The 19,665-nt window shown below is 36.1% G+C and overlaps 1 protein-coding gene across 1 annotated transcript in view; it reads right to left on the reverse strand.

Annotated features, from left to right (window-relative positions):
- Positions 1 to 1,215: 1,215 nt before the first annotated feature.
- Positions 1,216 to 19,665, reverse strand: part of mab21l3 (mab-21-like 3) — a 117,016-nt gene continuing 98,566 nt past the window's right edge. The window contains exons 5-6 of the mRNA XM_039743815.1: positions 7,393 to 7,587; positions 1,216 to 1,917 (exon numbers count right to left, since the gene is read on the reverse strand). Of these exons, the coding sequence (XP_039599749.1) occupies positions 1,684 to 1,917; positions 7,393 to 7,587 (429 nt within the window). The 3' untranslated portion in view covers positions 1,216 to 1,683. The remainder of the gene's footprint in view (positions 1,918 to 7,392; positions 7,588 to 19,665) is intronic.

Genomic DNA, 19,665 nt, shown 5'->3' on the forward strand with positions numbered 1-19,665 from the left:
TTGTTTGTTTTTTTCTCCAGCTCCCTATAGTTTTTATGTTTGTTTTTTTCTGTCCTCCCAGCCATCAGACCTTACTTTATTCTTTGTTATTTAGTATTACCTAATCTTATTTTTATTTTTTGTAAAATTTTCTTTCTTCATCTTGTAAAACACTATGAATTACATCGTTTGTATGAAAATGTACTATATAAATCAATGTTGTTGTAAAAGGTTGAACACATTATAGATGAGTAGCTCTTATGTAGGGCAGCGAGGTACAAGAATCATTACTGATGCTGCTTCATGGAATAAAGTCATTGGTTTGAATTGTGTCCTCGGTTTCTGTCAGTGTGGACTTTGCATGTTCTCCCAGATTTAATGTGGTGCTCTCTCTAACACATAAAAATAGCCATAAGGATAATCTGAAATTGCGATTCCAGGTTTGCGTGAATGAGGGTGTGCATGGGTGTGTCTAAATTGTTCTTGTGATGGGCATACAGTGCCACAGAGGAAGAATTAATTGGCAGGATGAGGTGCAGAACTGGTTTTCTTGTAAAATGACCGAATCTCACAAATAATTTACCTTTAATATTCCTTTCAAAAACAATGGGGAAATACTTTTCACAGTATTTGTGCAATTTCAAGATGCATATTAATAACATTCCTGTCTTGAAAAATGTGTGAATTTAGTAAGTTTAAGCATTATTTTCATGTGTAGGCTCTTGTACCCTTCAGCCTCATTGTAAACTACAAGAACAGACAAAGCATTTTCAAAATTCATACAAAAATGCTGCATTGTAGAACACAATTTTATTCAGCAAATTAATATATACCACAATTATCAAGAAATAGCGTTGACATGAAAAATGCCAAATGTATCCTTCAATGCAAATTCAGATAATTTTTGACATGTTACAAGTTATGCTAACATTAGAATACAATCGTGATAACACTTTAGAATAGGGGCTACCTGCTGCAATGCAATAACAAATGGTTTGTTAGGTTACTTTTGAGATCTAAAAACATTACTCTTTTTCAAAAAATAAGAGCTACATTTATGTAATAGAGCAAGTTAAGTAAAATGAAACCTTTTATTGGCTAACTAGAAAGATTACAATATGCAAGATTTCGAGGCAACTCAGGCCTGAGGAACAGTTAGTTGTCTCGAAAGCTTACATATTGTAATCTTTTTAGATAGCCAATAAAAGGTGTCATTTTGCTTAAATGTCCACTAAATCCATAATGGCTAACATGGTATAACATGCTTGTAATAAATGGGTAATTGGTGCACTCTAACAAGCCCTTTAAACCATTTTAATAAAAAGCCATACTGCAATGTTTAAGAATTTATGCTTGAAAGTTTTTGTCAATTGGCCTTTTTAAAATTCCTCCCTTTTTTCTAGAAAACATTTTCCCCAGCTTACATTATTCTGTTTAACACTGTCTATGTTCACATTTTACTATTTTCATGTTAGTTTGAACTAAACAATGTTAACATGTTGTAGTTTTGTTTCTTTATAAAGCTCCATGTTACGATACTCACTTGAAAATTGGTTGTAGCAATTGGAATATGCATTTTAAGATGGCTGCATTAGGCACTCTTGCTTGCTTTTTTACTATTGCTTTATTTTTCACAAAAACAAGGTCATATTGTTAATCTTTGACTTAAAGGGTGTAACTTCTGTAAAGTATTCTGTATGTTTTTTAATGAATGTAAAGCTGTGGATTTTCAAGGAAATCTGTAATCTTTTTAGCCATAATGTCCAGCTCACTGGTATTTGTATATTTCAGCAGGTTGTATCCCCTCACAAAGTAATGCCTCAGGTACCTCTGGCTCACACACTTGAGCAATTTCTTCACTAGCCGAAGGAAGCTTTTTTTAAAATTCCGCCAGTCTTTGGTCCTTGGATATTTTTCACAAGACCACAGGAGAAGAGTCTGAAATAATAAAATATAATATATATTTATTTTGCAGCACTTGAAAACACATTAACATACTGCTACAATAAAGGCCCCACTCTTTAATCAGACCCATGATCTTTTATATCATCACTGTTGATTAAGACTGCACTGTATTTAAAGGTCTCCTGTATCTGCAAATATCAAACTGCTGTTTGCTGTGGGAAAATCATTGGCTCAGATCTGAGGTGCTTATTTTTACTTGAGCTCCATCTCTGTCTTTTTGCTGACTGCACCAGTGCATACCAGTGATCACAGCCTGATGAAGACAAGAGGATAACAGCAGCTGCCCACATTAATGATGTAAACTTTAGGTCCTCAGTATGGACATTCTCCCAGTGCTAGTTACAACTTGAAACCTTGTCTTGGAAAATTATGAGCACACAAAATTACTCCAACTCTACCAAAGATAAGTCTGAGCCTAAAGAAATAACCTGGCACTGAGGCTAGGGATCTGCACTGGCAATCGGAAGGTTGCCAGTTTGAATCCCGTAAAATGCCAAAAGGAACTCTGCTCTGTTGGGCCCTTAAGCAAGGCCCTTAACCTGCAATTGCTGAGCGCTTTGAGTAGTGAGAAAAGCGCTATATAAATGCAAAGAATTATTATTATTTATTATTACAAAGCCAACTGAGCTACAGTCATGTGTGGGGTAGATACAAATGACTTTCATTATTTTCAAAATGGGTTACGAGAGCATTTTCAGGTCATTGTCATGTGTACATAGTTCATAGTGTATACAGTACATTAGAATACTTACTTGAATGTCTCCTCACAATAAAACAATTCCAACAAAGACACAAGCTGTGCACTGTTTTCTGAGAGAATGTACGTTCTAGGGTCCACGCAAAATCAAAACTAGGGTACTGTGAAAGACAGTTTGTTTCACAGGTAAATCCGTGCATTCAGTTTGAGCAATGAGGATAATGTTGTATCTGTGATTGTGAAATGATACAAAAAAAATATGTTTTTTTTATGGATTAATAAGGGATTCTGGATTCTTATATCTCTTCATCTATCAAAGAACTCTGACCACCTTGAGGGAATTACTGGATAAAAACGTGTGCCCTTTGATCACTTTATTTGTGGAGTAATAAATCTAACTTTCATTTTGGAGTTAATAATAAAAGATTTGATTCAAGCTGCACATCACGCTTGCCCAAGGGTTTATTATTTGTGATTTGCATGCACTACATATTAATATATAAACACAGCTTTGATTTAACAAACCAATTAGGGTAATCTGACAGCTAGAATCAAAGTTAAAAGTCACACTTAAAGAATGTACTGTACTTTTCTAGAGTCTTTGGCCACCCTAATTTGAGTCAGTTCATTAGTGAAGGCCAGCTATTTGCGAATTTAAGGCTGCAAAGACCAACACACAGGCACAACTCTAAACATGCTCTCTTCAGCACCAAGATTTGTGTACTGGATGACCAGGAGGACTTCAGCTAAACATGGAAGATATAAAGAATCAACTGTGGTTCAAGGATAGCAGACAAACAACTCATGAGACCATAAATATGATTTGGGACAAGAATCCACCTCTACTTCATCTGAAAATGTATCCATGTGGAAAAAAACAGATTTGAGGTTCAGGACAAGTAATCAAAATCATAAAAAGTCTTGAGGGAGAGACAAACTGATCAGCTCTTATTATCTAATAAAGGATTCAAAACTCAGTGAAGTGTGTTCTTGTAGCTTACCTTTATATTAAAGTCTTGATTAGCAAAGTGGGGTGAAGTAAATCTTCTGCTGTGAAGACCTGTTTAAAGCAACCTAGCAAACTACCTGCTGTATAAACATTTAAAATAAAATTGTTTCTGCACAGAGTATAAATGTAATATGTAGCATTAAAATATCACTATATGATATAAGTAGACCTGTGATGAGTAACATCACTCCTGGGGGGGCGCTGTGGCTGTGGGATTTTGTTCCAACCCAGTTGCTTAATTAGAAACCAGTCCTTACAGGAGAAGTACAAACAAAATGTGATTGACTTTACTTCACTATTAGCAGGTAGACTTGCAGTGCATCTGGAAAGTATTCACAGCGCATCCCTTTTTCCACATTTTGTTATGTTACAGCCTTATTCCAAAATTGATTAAATTAATTTTTTTCCTCAGAATTCTACACATAACACCCCATAATGACAACATGAAAAAAGTTTACTTGAGACTTTTGCAAATGTATTAAAAATAAAAAATTTAAGAAAGCACATGTACATAAGTATTCACAGCCTTTGCCATGAAGCTCAAAATTGAGCTCAGGTGCATCCTGTTTCCCCTGATCATCCTTGAGATGTTTCTGCAGCTTAATTGGAGTCCACCTGTGGTAAATTCAGTTGATTGGACATGATTTGGAAAGGCAAACACCTGTCTATATAAGGTCCCACAGTTGACAGTTCATGTCAGAGCGCAAACCAAGCATGAAGTCAAAGAATTTGTCTGTAGACCTCCGAGACAGGATTGTCTCGAGGCACAAATCTGGGGAAGGTTACAGAAAAATTTCTGCTGCTTTGAAGATCCCAATGAGCACAGTGGCCTTCATCATTCATAAGTGGAAGAAGTTCGAAACCCCCAGGACTGTTCCTAGAGCTGGTCAGCCATCTAAACTGAGCGATCGGGGGAGAAGGGCCTTAGTCAGGGAGGTGACCAAGAACCCGATGGTCACTCTGTCAGAGCTCCAGAGGTCCTCTGTGGAGAGAGGAGAACCTTCCAGAAGGACAACCATCTATACAGCAATCCACCAATCAGGCCTTTATGGTAGAGTGGCCAGACATAAGTCGCTCCTTAGTAAAAGGCACATGGCAGCCCGCCTGGAGTTTGCCAAAAGGCACCTGAAGGACTCTCAGACCATGAGAAACAAAATTCTCTGGTCTGATGAGACAAAGATTGAACTCTTTGGTGTGAATGCCAGGCGTCACGTTTGGAGGAAACCAGGCACCGCTCATCACCAGGCCAATACCATCCCTACAGTGAAGCATGGTGGTGGCAGCATCATGCTGTGGGGATGTTTTTCAGCGGCAGGAACTGGGAGACTAGTCAGGATAAAAAGAAAGATGACTGCAGCAATGTACAGAGACATCCTGGATGAAAACCTGCTCCAGAGCATTCTTGACCTCAGACTGGGGTGACGGTTCATCTTTCAGCAGGACAACGACCCTAAGCACACAGCCAAGATATCAAAGGAGTGGCTTCAGGACAACTCTGTGAATGTCCTTGAGTGGCCCAGCCAGAGCCCAGACTTGAATCTGATTGAACATCTCTGGAGAGATCTTAAAATGGCTGTGCACCGACGCTTCCCATCCAACCTGATGGAGCTTGAGAGGTGCTGCAAAGAGGAATGGGTGAAACTGGCCAAGGATAGGTGTGCCAAGCTTGTGGCATCAAAAAGACTTGAGGCTGTAATTGCTGCCAAAGGTGCATCGACAAAGTATGGAGCAAAGGCTGTGAATACTTATGTACATGTGATTTCTCAGTTTTTTTATTTTTAGTAAATTTGCAAAAACCTCAAGTAAACTCTTTTGACGTTGTCTTTATGGGGTGTTATGTGTAGAATTCTGAGGAAAAAAACGAATTTAGTCCATTTTGGAATAAGGCTGTAACATAACAAAATGTGGAAAAAGTGATGCGCTGTGAATACTTTCCAGATGCACTGTATCTTGCTCAACTGGAAGAATCCTAGCCCACCTCTTTTAAATCTGATGTTATATACTATTTGAAATTGTAAAAAATCAAATTCTCACTTAGAGAATCTGTTTAAACTTTTTTATAACCTGACAAGGCCTAATCAATGATATTTTAGACAAAACATTTATATTGGGGAAAAGACTCCTTTCTCTCTTTACTACTCTCAAATGTTCTACTGTGGCTGTTGGCCTTCCTCTCTTTCTGATGGGAGGGGGTTGATTTGAATTTAGGTTTGTTAGGTTTTGACTTCATTGTATTGAATGTTATATGTTTTTAATAAATTCAATAAAAGATTAAAAACAGTCCTTACAAAATAACATGTCTTACTGAATTTCATGGCTTGTTACTGTTTTAATTCTGCCATGTAAGGCCATTCTTGTATCGCAGATTTATTTCCTTTCCAAGGATATCATCCACATGATTAATTCATTTTGTAATTCTCAGCCCTTCACTTTTTTTTCTCTTTACTGCCCTTCCAAATATTTTATTAAACCAGAAGAATATACACAGGTGTAAACTGGGAATATTTAGATAGAGAACAGCTTGTTTCTTTGTCCTTTGTACAGTATCTTATTGCTATTAAAAACAGTGAATGTAGTTTTTTTAAAGACTAAAAGAAGCAATTAAGGATGGGAAATGTTAACAACTGAGGCAACTAAAATGAATTAAAATGTTGCTCGAGCAGTAAGTGGTTCATCAGAAAAAATTATTTCTCATTTAGAAACTGTTTTGGACCAAACACCTACGGCTAATGTAGCTGGAAGACTGTAGAGCAAGTATATTGTCGTATGCTTTAACAGTAAGAGCTAAACACATTTTTTTATGCCTTAAAATATGAAATTCTCCACAAGAGATTAAAAAAAAAAGCTTCATGGAGAGACTTTTTTTATTAATATTTTATATAAAACAATTTAAGCCATAGGTGGCTAGTCTCAAATTCCTGAAAGTAAGCACTTTCTCACATTCTGAAGACGAAGATACTCATTAACACCTAGTAGGCTGTTTACTGTTAGCTTGTTTTCACTTTTGCTTATTCTTTTTCATTAAAATTTTGATGATTCATTGCAAACCCTTACAGCATAAAATGTATTAATAACAATTCTTTTGGGGTAAAATCTTCATTGTGACTTAAAAGGCCATAAAACTATTGTGCTGAGAATTATCTCCTTCATCCAGCTCTCTGTTCATTACATGGAAGGTATAAAGAAAGGAAGTAATAATGAATTACTCAGGTGATTTTTTTTTTTTTCCATTGACCTAAAATATTCGAATAAGATTGACTTCCATAACATTTCAACAGGATTTTCATCAAAAGTCATTTTGTTTAAAGTCAGTGATAGTTTTTCTTGACAAAACATGCATACAGTATCATAACTGTAATGCAAATGTTGCTGACAACAAAAACTTATGACAAAGCAGTTTATATTACACTTTCATTTCTAGATTTAAGTTTATAAGAATGAAAATATTGAAAATGTACCATTTACAGTAAATTGTTAAACAGTCCCCAGCCATTTCCAAGCTTTCACAAGTGACCCTTTCAGTGAAATTCTTGCCTGATTCAGTGAAATGAACCTTCCTTGTTCCCTCAACTTCATAGTTCACACCACAGATACAAGCAATTCTTCATTTATTATTATGTACAGTAAGACTGGATCCGTCAAGTAATACTATAGCACAACACATTATAGCCTTTTTCCCTACACATGTTCTACTTTGCAACAAAATTTAATTTAAAACTATAAAGTTTGAATACTTTCTTACCTGAAGATGATAAGCATTTATTACAGGTTTGCCTCCAGGGCACCACACGTTCTCTTTTAACTGTCTGGTGATCCTGTAGCACTTTCTTCTGCATCCTCCATCATCATCAATGCTACTCATCAAGACTTGTTCTGCTCTTGAGAAGGACAGGAGCCAGTGGTAGTTTGAAGCTGCCATGAGATTATAACCGAATGACTGGGGAAAAAAAGGTTTAAACCAGACACTGTTTCATTTTTTTAATGTACTGTAAAACATTGCAGCAAAAATGATGATTTTATCTTATGACAAATCCAACCATTTTCTGCTTTCCTTTTATTACTTAAAATAATTGAACAGGAAGGTTTTAAATTACAACTTAGTTCATTAACATTTAACTGTAATTTTTCTTTTTTAAACCTGCCTTAATGATAATGTTTGTAATGTAAAAAAATTCAAATTTGAGCACCTGGTCACTGGCAAAGACAGCTGTATAGATCTAACAAAATGAACTGGGATTTAAATTAAAGATGAGAAGAAAGGAATGGTGAACGGCCCTCCACTGATTACTTTTTGTCCAAGTATTTGCCCTCAAAGATCAATAATGTTCTATCTATCTATCTATCTATCTATCTATCTATCTATCTATCTATCTATCTATCTATCTATCTATCTATCTATCATATAGTGCCTTTTATATCTATCTATCTATCTATCTATCTATCTATCTATCTATCTATCTATCTATCTATCTATCATATAGTGCCTTTTATATCTATCTATCTATCTATCTATCTATCTATCTATCTATCTATCATTTATTAGGTGCACAGGCAAAGTTTTCTTCTTGTTCATTTGGGTAGTTTTCTGGTTATACTTCTGTGCATGTTGACTCTTGCACAAAGATTATGTCAGTGCAAACTTTAAATAGAATTAGACAGCATTAGATCTGAACACTTGGGGTTGATGTTCAAATTGAAAATTTCATTTTGCCTATTAGAATTCCACTTACTCCCAAAAATTTTGTGACTGCCTTGGTTTCAGAAAATAACCAAATTATTACTACAAAACGTTAACTGACATAAACAAGATATAAAGCAGGGACATTAGCAAAGGTTCAGCTTGACAACTTGCTTCTTTGTTTGTCATACCTTGAACAAGACTTTAAATTAAATTTTTCCCTAGTAAATTGTTGCTCAAGGGTTACCATTACATTCTGTTTGTTTCTGCAACTGTGTCAAAAGAAGATTGCATTTGTGAGAACCTTGAGACTGTTTTTTCTCCCTGTAGGCAAAGAAAGATATTCTCATAAAATTAATCTAAAAAAAAGTTATCATTGTCTTCTGATCCAACCACTGTACCACTATATATTTTCTTCATTAGACTTGAATAATATGTAATAACATATGTCGACTTGTTCATAACTCAATTTTACTTTTTGTAAAAATTGATTGATTTGTATGGAATGATTGCAATAAAATTAATAAAACTTCAAAAAAAAGAGACTTGAATAATTAAATTTTCATTTTAACAAAAGTGGCGGCAGGTTAACAAGAAAAAAGCAAATATCAATAATGCAAGTTAGTGAGTTGTACTGTAATAAAAGTTGTGACTCTACAGATGTGTAAAAAGCTGTAAAGTAATAAAAAAACAAATGTTTAAAAACTTGGTTAAACTGCAAAATGCATATTTTTATCAGGTTACTCCTGATTCTTGCCATTTTTGTCTTTCTTGTTCTATAAGATCCTCCTTTTTAATTCCACCGATCACCCCCTACTCCCTACCTACAACATAAGCTAGTTTGTCTCTACAGCCATGAAGTTATTTCATACATACTGTACCTCCAAGAGTGATTACAGGTGTATGCAATATGTGCAGTATGCATTTAAATGCAGTTTTCAATGATTACATGCATCCTTTATTATCAACTCTCTCACCGTAAAACTCATATTTAAGCACAGTCGAGGCAAATACCAGCTTAATTCCAACTATGTTAAATCACAGTCTTTCAGAATTGCACATCACCTTGGACATGTATTATGCCCTTTACAGGCTGTTCAGATCTTTCCTTATGCAGTTTTCAGGTAATTCAAAATACTGTTACAAGACTCTTTACAAGAACCAGTAAGTATGAACACACAACTCTGGTTCTCAAGTGCTTACCCTGCCAGAACGTTAAGCTTAGGGCTGATTTTAAATCCTTCCTTTTAACATATAAAGCCTTAAATGACCACAGGCCTGTTTAGATATGTAAACTTATCAAGACTTACAAACCAGAGCATGCATTGAGATCTCACGATTAAAATAACAGTAGGAGGCCAAGCTTGTAATTACAGGTCCCTAAAGATGTAGAGTAATCTCACTGTTTGTTTACATTTACTTATTTGCGGACACCTTTATCCGAGGTAACTTACACATTTATGATACAATTGGTTACATTTCCTTTGGTTTTCCAATTGGAGCACAGACAGGTCAAGTGACTTGGTCATGGTCACATGTGACAGTAGCAGGATTTGAACCCCCAACCCCTAGGGTTAGAAGTCCAAAGCCTCAATCTACTACACCACACTGCCTTATTTAAGATTGGCCTCTTCAGTCTCAGCTTTTAAATCCAGGATGGAGATTCACTTCTTTAGTCTAGGATACCCTGACTAGAGTTGCTGATTACCTTTGCATGCTGCATCTTTGTTTGTTAGACATCTGTACAAAAATATAAGTATCACATTATTTATAAACTGTTACTAATCCTCCTTTATTCGTTTTCCCTTCTCAGGATCTTGATGTGGCATTTGGTGCCACTGCTGTACTGCCAAGCTGCCCATGGAAAAGTCATGTGAGATACTGGGGGTATTGGAATCATTGCATGGAACGATTCTGTCATCACAAACTCCACTACAGATTACCTAGGAGGGGAGGTAGTGGAATAATTGGTTGAGGTCTACAGGACTGTGACTGTATATGAATTTGTCTTCAGTTTTCTGTCTTACAAGACCTTGGACCCCAAGAGGTTTTTTTTCTCTAGGAATACAGACTTTTTGATGGATAGATATTGTTAGCTTCCATTTATGTTGATCAGTTTCAAACTACTTTGTTTTCCTGTATGTTTAAACAAATCTTGGTCTTTATGAATACTATTTCTGTAATTTGTAAAATGTATACATTTTACTGTACATGAGAACTTGTCACAGTGCTCTGTGCGTGCACAGTGTGAAGCTCTGTATAGGAAAATAAACTGAATTGAACTGAATGTCACCAGTAGCAGCAAACATGTGACAGGAATTGAAATGGTGTAAAGTAAATAAAAATATAATGAAAATGAATATTGTTAAAACAACACCAAATCCTAAACCAAAGATGAAACTGAATTCTTCATACAAAAAAGTTATTACAAAAAAATCATATTTCAGCACTTAATAGCTAGAAGAAAATTTTAAAAAAGAGACATTCATAACAACCATGTAAACAGGAATTTAGCAGGCCCAGGAAGGCCGATAGGCTTTGTTTTACTTCTGTCTGCTTTTATGCTTAGTGTTCTCCCATTTGGATACCCTTCCTTTTTATGTTTTATTTTTTAAAATTCACACAGTTTCAACAGGAGAAAAACAGTAAGATGAAAACTGTGCAATAAGATGTCAGCAGTTGTGCTGACTCAATGCAGTGAACAGAGATGGATTACAGAGCTGTTTTGAAAGTAAAATTATTTTTATTACCTGTTCAGCTCACCAAGTCAGATTTTTGCTACAATGTGCTCATTACCAATCACTTTAAGTCACAGTGAATTGATTGTACTTACTGGTGACCTTATGTAAATATAATGTGCAAATGAAAAAAATGACAGGCATTTCTCATGAAATTATGAAAAAACAGCATTGCAGCATGCATTCAAGAAGACAGTTCAGCACATTAGCTTTAAAACTTGGGTCATTTCTCCAGTAATCAAAGCACAGTTTATTTGTAATTGTATTATACCATATATTACTTTGTTTCCACAGGAATTTCTCCTGGAGTTCTTGCCTAAACTGACCTGCTTTAAGTAGGTGTAGGAGTGCATAACTGTGTCCGTCCAGGCTTATTCTTGCCTATCTATCTTGCCAGGATAGTCATCCGCTCCCTGTGATGTTAAAATCAAATTGACTGGCCTCAGTAAACAGATACAGTACATGGATGAGTGAATTTAATTTTCTGTTTAGAAAAATAAATAATTAATAGAAGAGCTGGTGTTTTGATAAATATTTGCAGGATATATCTGTTTTGCAATGTTTGTATTTGACGAATAATGGAAAAACAAAAAATTCTAACAATCAAATAAAGACCAAAATGCTCCACTTCTCCATTACGTTGAGAAAATGACATTCAGATAATCACACTGTACAGATGAAAAAACATTTTATAATTATCTTTTTTTTGGTCACTGATTAACCTAAAGCGTATATTTTTGGGATTTAATGGGAAAAGCTAGAGTAACTGAAGAGAAACAGACATAAAAAGACTTACGATGAAAAATACAGAATACAGCAGGAAAGAACAGCTTCAAAATTGAGTCTAGTCTGCCTGGGCTGAGGGCAGCAGTGCCAGTCATTTGGCAACCATGCTGCCCCAAAGTACTGGCAAAAAATGATCATTTAAATTTCCATACCAGTTTTTCATAAAAATGAAACAGCTATACTACTATAGGTGTGGGAATTAGGCTATTGCAGCAGGGGTGTTAGACTGTGTCATTCCTTCTTCTTCTTTCTCTTCTATGTGGGGTCGATGTGCTTGATCAACCTTTTGCAAACAGCACAGTCCTGCACCTCCTTGCCAATCCTTCAGATCATCTTTTACTTTATCCCTCCGATGATATTAAGCAAAGTTCTTACCCTTCAGTACATCTTTAATTTGTTTCTATCTATTCATTATAAAATCAGATTTGTAAGGAGTGTTTTGGTGAGGTCTCATCTGGAGTACTGTGTGCAGTTTTGGTTTCCAGGCTACAAAAATGACATAGCAGCTCTAGAAAAGGTCATCCAGAGAAGAGTGACTAGGCTGATTCCAGGGCTACAGGACATGAATTATGAAGAAAGATTCCAAAAACTGAGCTAAAAGATTTAAAGAACTGAGCCTTTCCAGTTTAAGCAAAAGAAGATTAAGAGCTGAAATGATTGAAGTGTTTAAAATTATGAAGGGAATTAGTTCAGAGGATCAAGACTGTTATTTTAACATAAGTTCATCAAGAACACGAGGACACAGTTGGAAACTTGTTAACAGTAAATTTTGCAACAACATTAGGAAGTTTTTTCTTTACACAGGGAACCACAGACACTGGAATAAGCTACCAAGTAGTGTGGTAGACAGTAAGTCTTTAGGGACTTTCAAAACTCGACTTGATGTTATTTTCTAATTCTAATGTTGGCAACAAGAATCAGCCATGGACAGAAAAAAAATCCATAGTTGGGCACAGTCATGCACACATCACCATTCACATTTATAGGAGCATTTTAGAGTCACCAATAAACCAGATGTATACACAAGTGGAAATAAAGCAGGAGTAATTTCTACACAAACATAAGAAGAAAGGCAAAGGCCAGAAAGATATTGTCTGGGCCTAGGATTTAATCCCAGAACTATCGGACTGTAAAGCAGCAGTGGTAACCACTGTGCCACAAGACTTCATGTATAGAAATAGAGATATTATTGAATTCCATAGTGTGTGTAAAATGCATTAGGGTATTATTCACTGCAGCAGTCCAATATACTGCATAAATTCAACATGGTTAAATAAAAAATAAGTTTTGAATGATCCTAAAATAGTTTCATGTAAATTTCACATTTGTGATGCTGCATGAAATCACTCAATGGAAAATTTTACAATATAATACAATCGATTGTAATGTACAATAACATACATTCAAGTTAATTAACTTATATTTATTGTGCACGTGAATATAGCATGAAATGAACAAAAAAATTGAATGACGTGAACAATTGAACTGAAAGTAAACAAATTGGGTCAAATGAATTAAACAAGCTGTATAGATAAACAGATTGGTACAGAGGTGTCCTGATGTCTCTGTGCATGTCATCCTTTACATATCTACTGGTGTGTATGTATGTATGTATGTGTATGTTCATCGGTCTCTTCGTCATCCTGCATGTGCTCTAGTAGTGTAAACAAGTTGGCAGTTATCTTCATGTATAGATTCCTTTGAATGTATGTACATGCATGCATGTGCATTTGGTGCCTCTGTATGTGTGTACATGTATGTTTAAATAAATTGTGTATCTCAAAAACTAATAATTTTGCAAATCAGTAGGGCTGGTCTTATAACAAAATGGAGCATACTGTAAAAATCCCAGGTAAATTAAACAAGTTTTACGGCAGTTGTCACTGGACATAGGTCAAATAATTTTTGATAGACATGATGATAAGTACTCGACCAAACTGGACCACAAACAATAGGCCTGAAGCCTGTAACAAGACAAACATAATGAAGATTCTTAAAAAAAAAACAGAGAAAAAAATATAGCAAAAAGTCTTTTGAAAGACATTGTAATTTTATATAATTATAGTAATAATTTAGATGCAGTTATTAAGTCTTTCTATAGTTCTTTCTCTTTTATACCTGTTGTGGTGGCACTTGGTCTACTTTGGAGTAGATGTGTTGCTGTCAATGATGAATGTATCTTCATATCAACATGGTATTGTATTTTAATTGTCATAATGAGCCTACATCATTTTAGCGTGTGGGTAATCTAATTGGGACTGTAAAATCTTTCATCACTTAAAAAACTTTCATTAATTTGTAACAATAAGTTATATAAAGTACCATGCAAAAGCCTTACACACCCATAAAAAATTGTGTCAGGTGAAAATGGTTTTAAAAATAGTAAAAAGAAAAGTTTCTAAATACCAAAACTTTTATTATAGAGAACAATAAATAATAAAGGCTTTGGAAAACATCTTGTATCACCCCAGTTCCAAAGGTATTACGTCCTAGTGAGCTGAATGACTTCTGGCCTGTTGCTCTGACGTCACATGTGATGAAGACCATGGAGCGGCTGCTGCTTCACCACCTGAGGCCATAGGTCCGCCACGCCCTCGATCCTCTGCAGTTTGCATACCAGGAGAAGATGGGAGCGGAAGATGCCATCATCTATATGCTACACCGATCCCTCTCCCACCTGGACAGAGGCAGTGGTGCTGTAAGAATTATGTTTCTGGACTTCTCCAGTGCCTTCAACAACACCATCACCATCCAACCTCTGCTCTTTTGGGACAAGCTGACTGAGATGGGAGTAGATTCACACCTGGTGGCATGGATCGTGGACTATCTTACAGACAGACCTCAGTATGTGCGTCTTGGGAACTGCAGGTCTGACATTGTGGTCAGTAATACTGGATCGCCACAGGGGACTGTACTTTCTCCGGTCCTGTTCAGCCTATATACATCAGACTTCCAATATGATTCAGAGTCCGGTCACGTGCAAAAGTTCGCTGATGACACTGCTATTGTGGGCTGCATCAGGAGTGGGCAGGAGGAGGAAAACAGAAAGCTAATCAAAGACTTTTTTAAATGGTGTGACTCAAACCACTTACACCTGAACACCAGCAAGACCAAGGAGCTGGTGGTGGATTTTAGGAGGCTCAGTCCCCTCCTGGACCCCGTGATCATCAGAGGAGACTGTGTGCAGAGGGTACAGACCTATAAATACCTGGGAGTGCAGCTGGATGACAAATTGGACTGGACTGCCAATACTGGTGCTCTTTGTAAGAAAGGTCAGAGCCGACTATACTTTCTTAGAAGTTTGGCGTCCTTCAACATCTGCAATAAGATGCTGCAGATGTTCTACCAGACAGTTGTGGCGAGTGCCCTCTTCTACGCGGTATAAAGGAGAAGGCAGTATAAAGAAGAAGGATGTCTCACTTCTGGACAAACTTGTTAAGAAGGCAGGCTCTATTGTAGGAATAAAGCTGGATAGTTTAACATCTGTAGCAGAGCGACGGGCACTAAGCAAACTACTGTCAATCAAGAAGAATCCACTGCATCCACTTAACAGTGTCATCTCCAGGCAGAGGAGTAGCTCCACTGACAGACTGAGGAGATCGTTCCTCTCCCACACTATGTGACTCTTCAATTCCACCTGGGGGAGTAAATGCTAACATTATTCAAAGTTATTGTTTGTTTTTACATGCTTTTTTATTACTCTTTAATTTAATATTGTTTTTTGTTTTGTTTATTTGGTTTTTTTTTTGTATCAGTATACTGCTGCTGGATTATGTGAATTTCCCCTTGGGATTAATAAAGTATCTATCTATCTATCTATCTATCTATCTATCTATCTATCTATCTATCTATCTATCTATCTATCTATCTATCTATCTATCTATCTATCTATCTATCTATCTATCTATCTATCTATCTATCTATCTATAAACTAGATATATCAGATCAATATTTAGTGTGAAAATCTTTTCCTTCTTAAACTGAATCAATTCCCTTAGATCCATGTTGTGCAGTTTTTTTGAGAAAAACAGCTGGCACTTTGTTGTAAGCAACTTGGATGGCTTGGCCCAGTTTTTCTGCAGATTTTAACTCTCCAAGTAATCCCAGACAGTTTCGATGATATTGAGATCAGCAGAATGCCTTGTTTTTTTGTTTTGCTAATGATTGCTTTTCTTTACTTTACCGTTGTGTTTTGGGACATTTTCCTGCTGCAGAATGAAATTGGGACTGATCAGACACCTCCCTGATGGTATTTCATGATGGATGACAAGAGACCTGTACTTCTTAGCAGTGAAGATTCCATTAATTCAGAAGAGATCACCTATTGGTTTGGGCCAAATTTGGATTTGTCAATTGATAGCATTTGTTACCATTGTTCAGCATCCCAGTCTGTGTGTTTTGCATAGGCAAGTCTCTTGGGTTTTTTTTCTCTTCAAAGGGATATTTTTTGGCAGCAAAACTACCATGAGGACAGTTTCTGACAAGACTTCTCCAGACAGTAGTGAGGTGTACTTGAGTTCCAATAGTTTTTGTGAATTAAAGCTGATAACAGTAGTGAGCTTCTTCTGATTTCAAGGGAACATCGGTTTGATGTATCTCTTGTCTGTTGCACTCAGTGTTTGTGACTAACCACTCCATTTCAAGTTTTTAATTGTGCCCTTTGCTTTGTACTTCTTCAGAAGAGCTTGGGCAGCACATCTTAAAACATCTGTCTATGTGATATATTGTCTCGAGAGGGACCTTACTGATATAGGATGGCCACTTTGTGTCTTGTTGCTATGCTCATTCTTATCATGGTGTAGGAATTGATTGTTTGAAAGTCAAACTGTCACATCTGCCATACGTTTATCTTCTAGTTTGGTTTGTCCTTCGCCCAGTTTGATTTCTTCCACACCTCTTTCTGTTTCAGGCAATCAATTTGGTTTATGGCTCTTGGAATCATTAAGCATTAGCACCTGTTTGTTATCTTTGTTTAATGCAGTGTTTCTCAAATAGTGGGGCTCCGTAAAGGGGGGCGCGTTTGACCTCGGGGAACATGCTTTTTTATTTTTCTTTAAAATTTTTTTTTAATTTAGAATGCACTTTAAATCTATTCTGTTACATTTAATAAAGCTATTCTTTGTTGTAAATTGGTCCATATTTCTTTTTTTTTTTATTCTCTTATACGTTAATAAGGATACAGTGTTATGCAGAAGTGTACTTATAACAATTTTATAGACAAATGATACTATTTATAGTCGCGCGGGGGGCGAGATTTTTCTTCTTCCTAGGGGGGGCATGACAGAAAATAATTGAGAAGCACTGGTTTAATGACACACTAGGTCATGCAGTACAGTATACCCTCAGAGAAATCATGTTTTTGCTGAAAAGTGGTCTATTGCCTAATACAGGATGGCGCAGGGAAACGGGAAATTTTGGAACTAGGTGTTGGCGACCCTGGGGTTAAAGCAGTTGTTTGGGACCAATTTGACCTGATTTAGAAACCCTTGCTTTTAGTTATAATAGATCAGTGGAGTGGTGCGCAACGCGTGTTCGCTGTGAAAGCCTTTTATAAGAATGGGTAAAGTGTGAGTGGTGCACAAAGTGAATTTCGGCGTCATTACCAGTTAGGACGTCATGAACGTGTCCCATCTGCACATACAATTACAACGGCTGAAGAAATGGGTTCAGCCTTAAAAAAGAAGTCCCCAGGCAGAGCCACTTCGCATACTGCCCAACAATCGATGGCAGTTATTCAACGATTGTTTGGAAAGCGCGTCATTTCACGCAACTGTGGCATTCCATGGCCTCTGAGATCTGGAGATTGTTTCTGTTTTTTTCTTTGGGGCCAAGTGTACCACTCATGTCCTGCAATCACTGCTGAACTAAAAAGGAATATTGAAGAGGAAACTGGTGGCATTCCTCTTGACATGTTACATCAAGCAAAGCAGAATTTCTGCAACAGGCTGTCAGAATGTGTGCAGAGAAATAGACAACATCTTTATGATGTCTTCTTTAAAACATAAAATAAATATTGTTTACCATCATTAATTGCATATCCTGTACAAGGCATTTCATCACTAAATGTATTTTGCAATGTGTTTGTTCATGCATTGAATGTCAATTGAAAATTTGCTGTTTCCCTGCTCCACTCTGTATTTTATTTCTTTAATGAAACTGGGAAACTTTACCTTCAACATTTAGTAAAAACGTGAATGTTAGGAAATCTGAAACTTACTCAGTTGTACTTACACTAAATGCATAAAAAATAAGTATAAAAGCAAGGCCAGAAGAAGGCCCCCACGTCCATGGTGTCCAAGCTCAATAACGCTTTCACCTCACCTCATCTCATCACCCCCAACACTCACAAGCATGAACTCACATATTATGAAAATCACATATGTAAATAATCAATCAGGTACAGGGATAGAAATAAAAAATAGTCCAAAACTTTATAACCAGTCATTTGTCTATTGCAATCAATGTAACAAACTACTTGATGAGTGCAACATCAAATATCAAAGAAATCAAGATTCTTCTGATGTTGCACTTCAACAAGCTTCAATTAAACATTTAGAAAAGGCCTATGCTACTTGAGGCAAAAAGGTGACATGTAATTGAGTGTTTTAGGGAAAACTAAAATTAAGGACTGGAAAGGGGATCCTTTGTTTGGGTTTGGAGTTGTTTGGCATGGCTCATCTGAGGCAGTAGTCTTATTTTTCAGCACATTGTTGTTCATGTCGAGAACTGGACAGCACATTGCTGCTAAAAGCTGCCTGAAGCGGTGATACCAGCCCTCTCTTGACAATCTGTAAGGTCTTTCTCATTAGTCTCCACTGCAGCATTTATGGCTTGTTCAAAATACTTGTTCAAATCATTTATTTATTTATTTAATTATAATTTTTTGTTAATGTCAGATATAGTTTTAACCAAAATAGCACCAGAATCTTTTGCTTCTATTACTTTTTAAATTTTTCTTTTCACTGCATCACTAGGCTCTTATTTTAAATGACCAACCATGTGAGCTTTTCCCTTTTTTGCAGCACAGTAACACATCAGATGTATGATCTCATCCCAAGCATATCAACCAATCAATACTCATATTTTCCATTTAAAAGCTGTTTATTTAGGTCTAATTAGACAGGTTTATAATTGTGAGGATCAAAGTGGGGTAGGTGCATGCCTTGATTAGTGGATTGCTGTAAGTGCTTGTACTGTTGGTGAAAACTTGGACTTTATTTGTTCATCTGTTTATTTTGCATCTGTGACAGCTTACAAGTGGGGCCAGAGCATATGAATCCAAGTCACCATGATGGTAGAGCAGGCCATTTATAAAAGACAATACTTATATTAAAATCCAGGGGACTTCAGACGTCTTAACAGCAGTGTATGTGCATTTATTGCTATTTTTACACCATGTATTGTTTTTCAGCTTTTATATTATGTTTATTATAATTGTATTACAAACTGAGGTTTTAAGTGGAAGTATGCTTTATAAAAAATACATTGATTTGAGTTAATACAATTTAACAACTTTTTAAAAGAATTCAGCATTGTAGGCATCCAATCTATACATATAAGAAGATAAGCATCCATCCATCTATTTTCAAACCAGCATAATCTCATTCAGAAGCACATACAAAAGATAAGCAATTAAGTATTTTTTTTTTTTTGTTGATAAAGTTCATTTAAAATAAAAAAATAAAGTCCTATCTATATATCTATTTATCTATCTATCTGCTAGTTTGATATGACCATAGCACCCTATAAGAGATGGGTGCTTAGTACGTATGCTGCAACTTGCAAGAAAATTATAAAAATGTGAAATGCATAA

Source organism: Polypterus senegalus, chromosome 2 (assembly GCF_016835505.1).
Source record: "Polypterus senegalus isolate Bchr_013 chromosome 2, ASM1683550v1, whole genome shotgun sequence".
NCBI lineage: Eukaryota > Metazoa > Chordata > Cladistia > Polypteriformes > Polypteridae > Polypterus > Polypterus senegalus.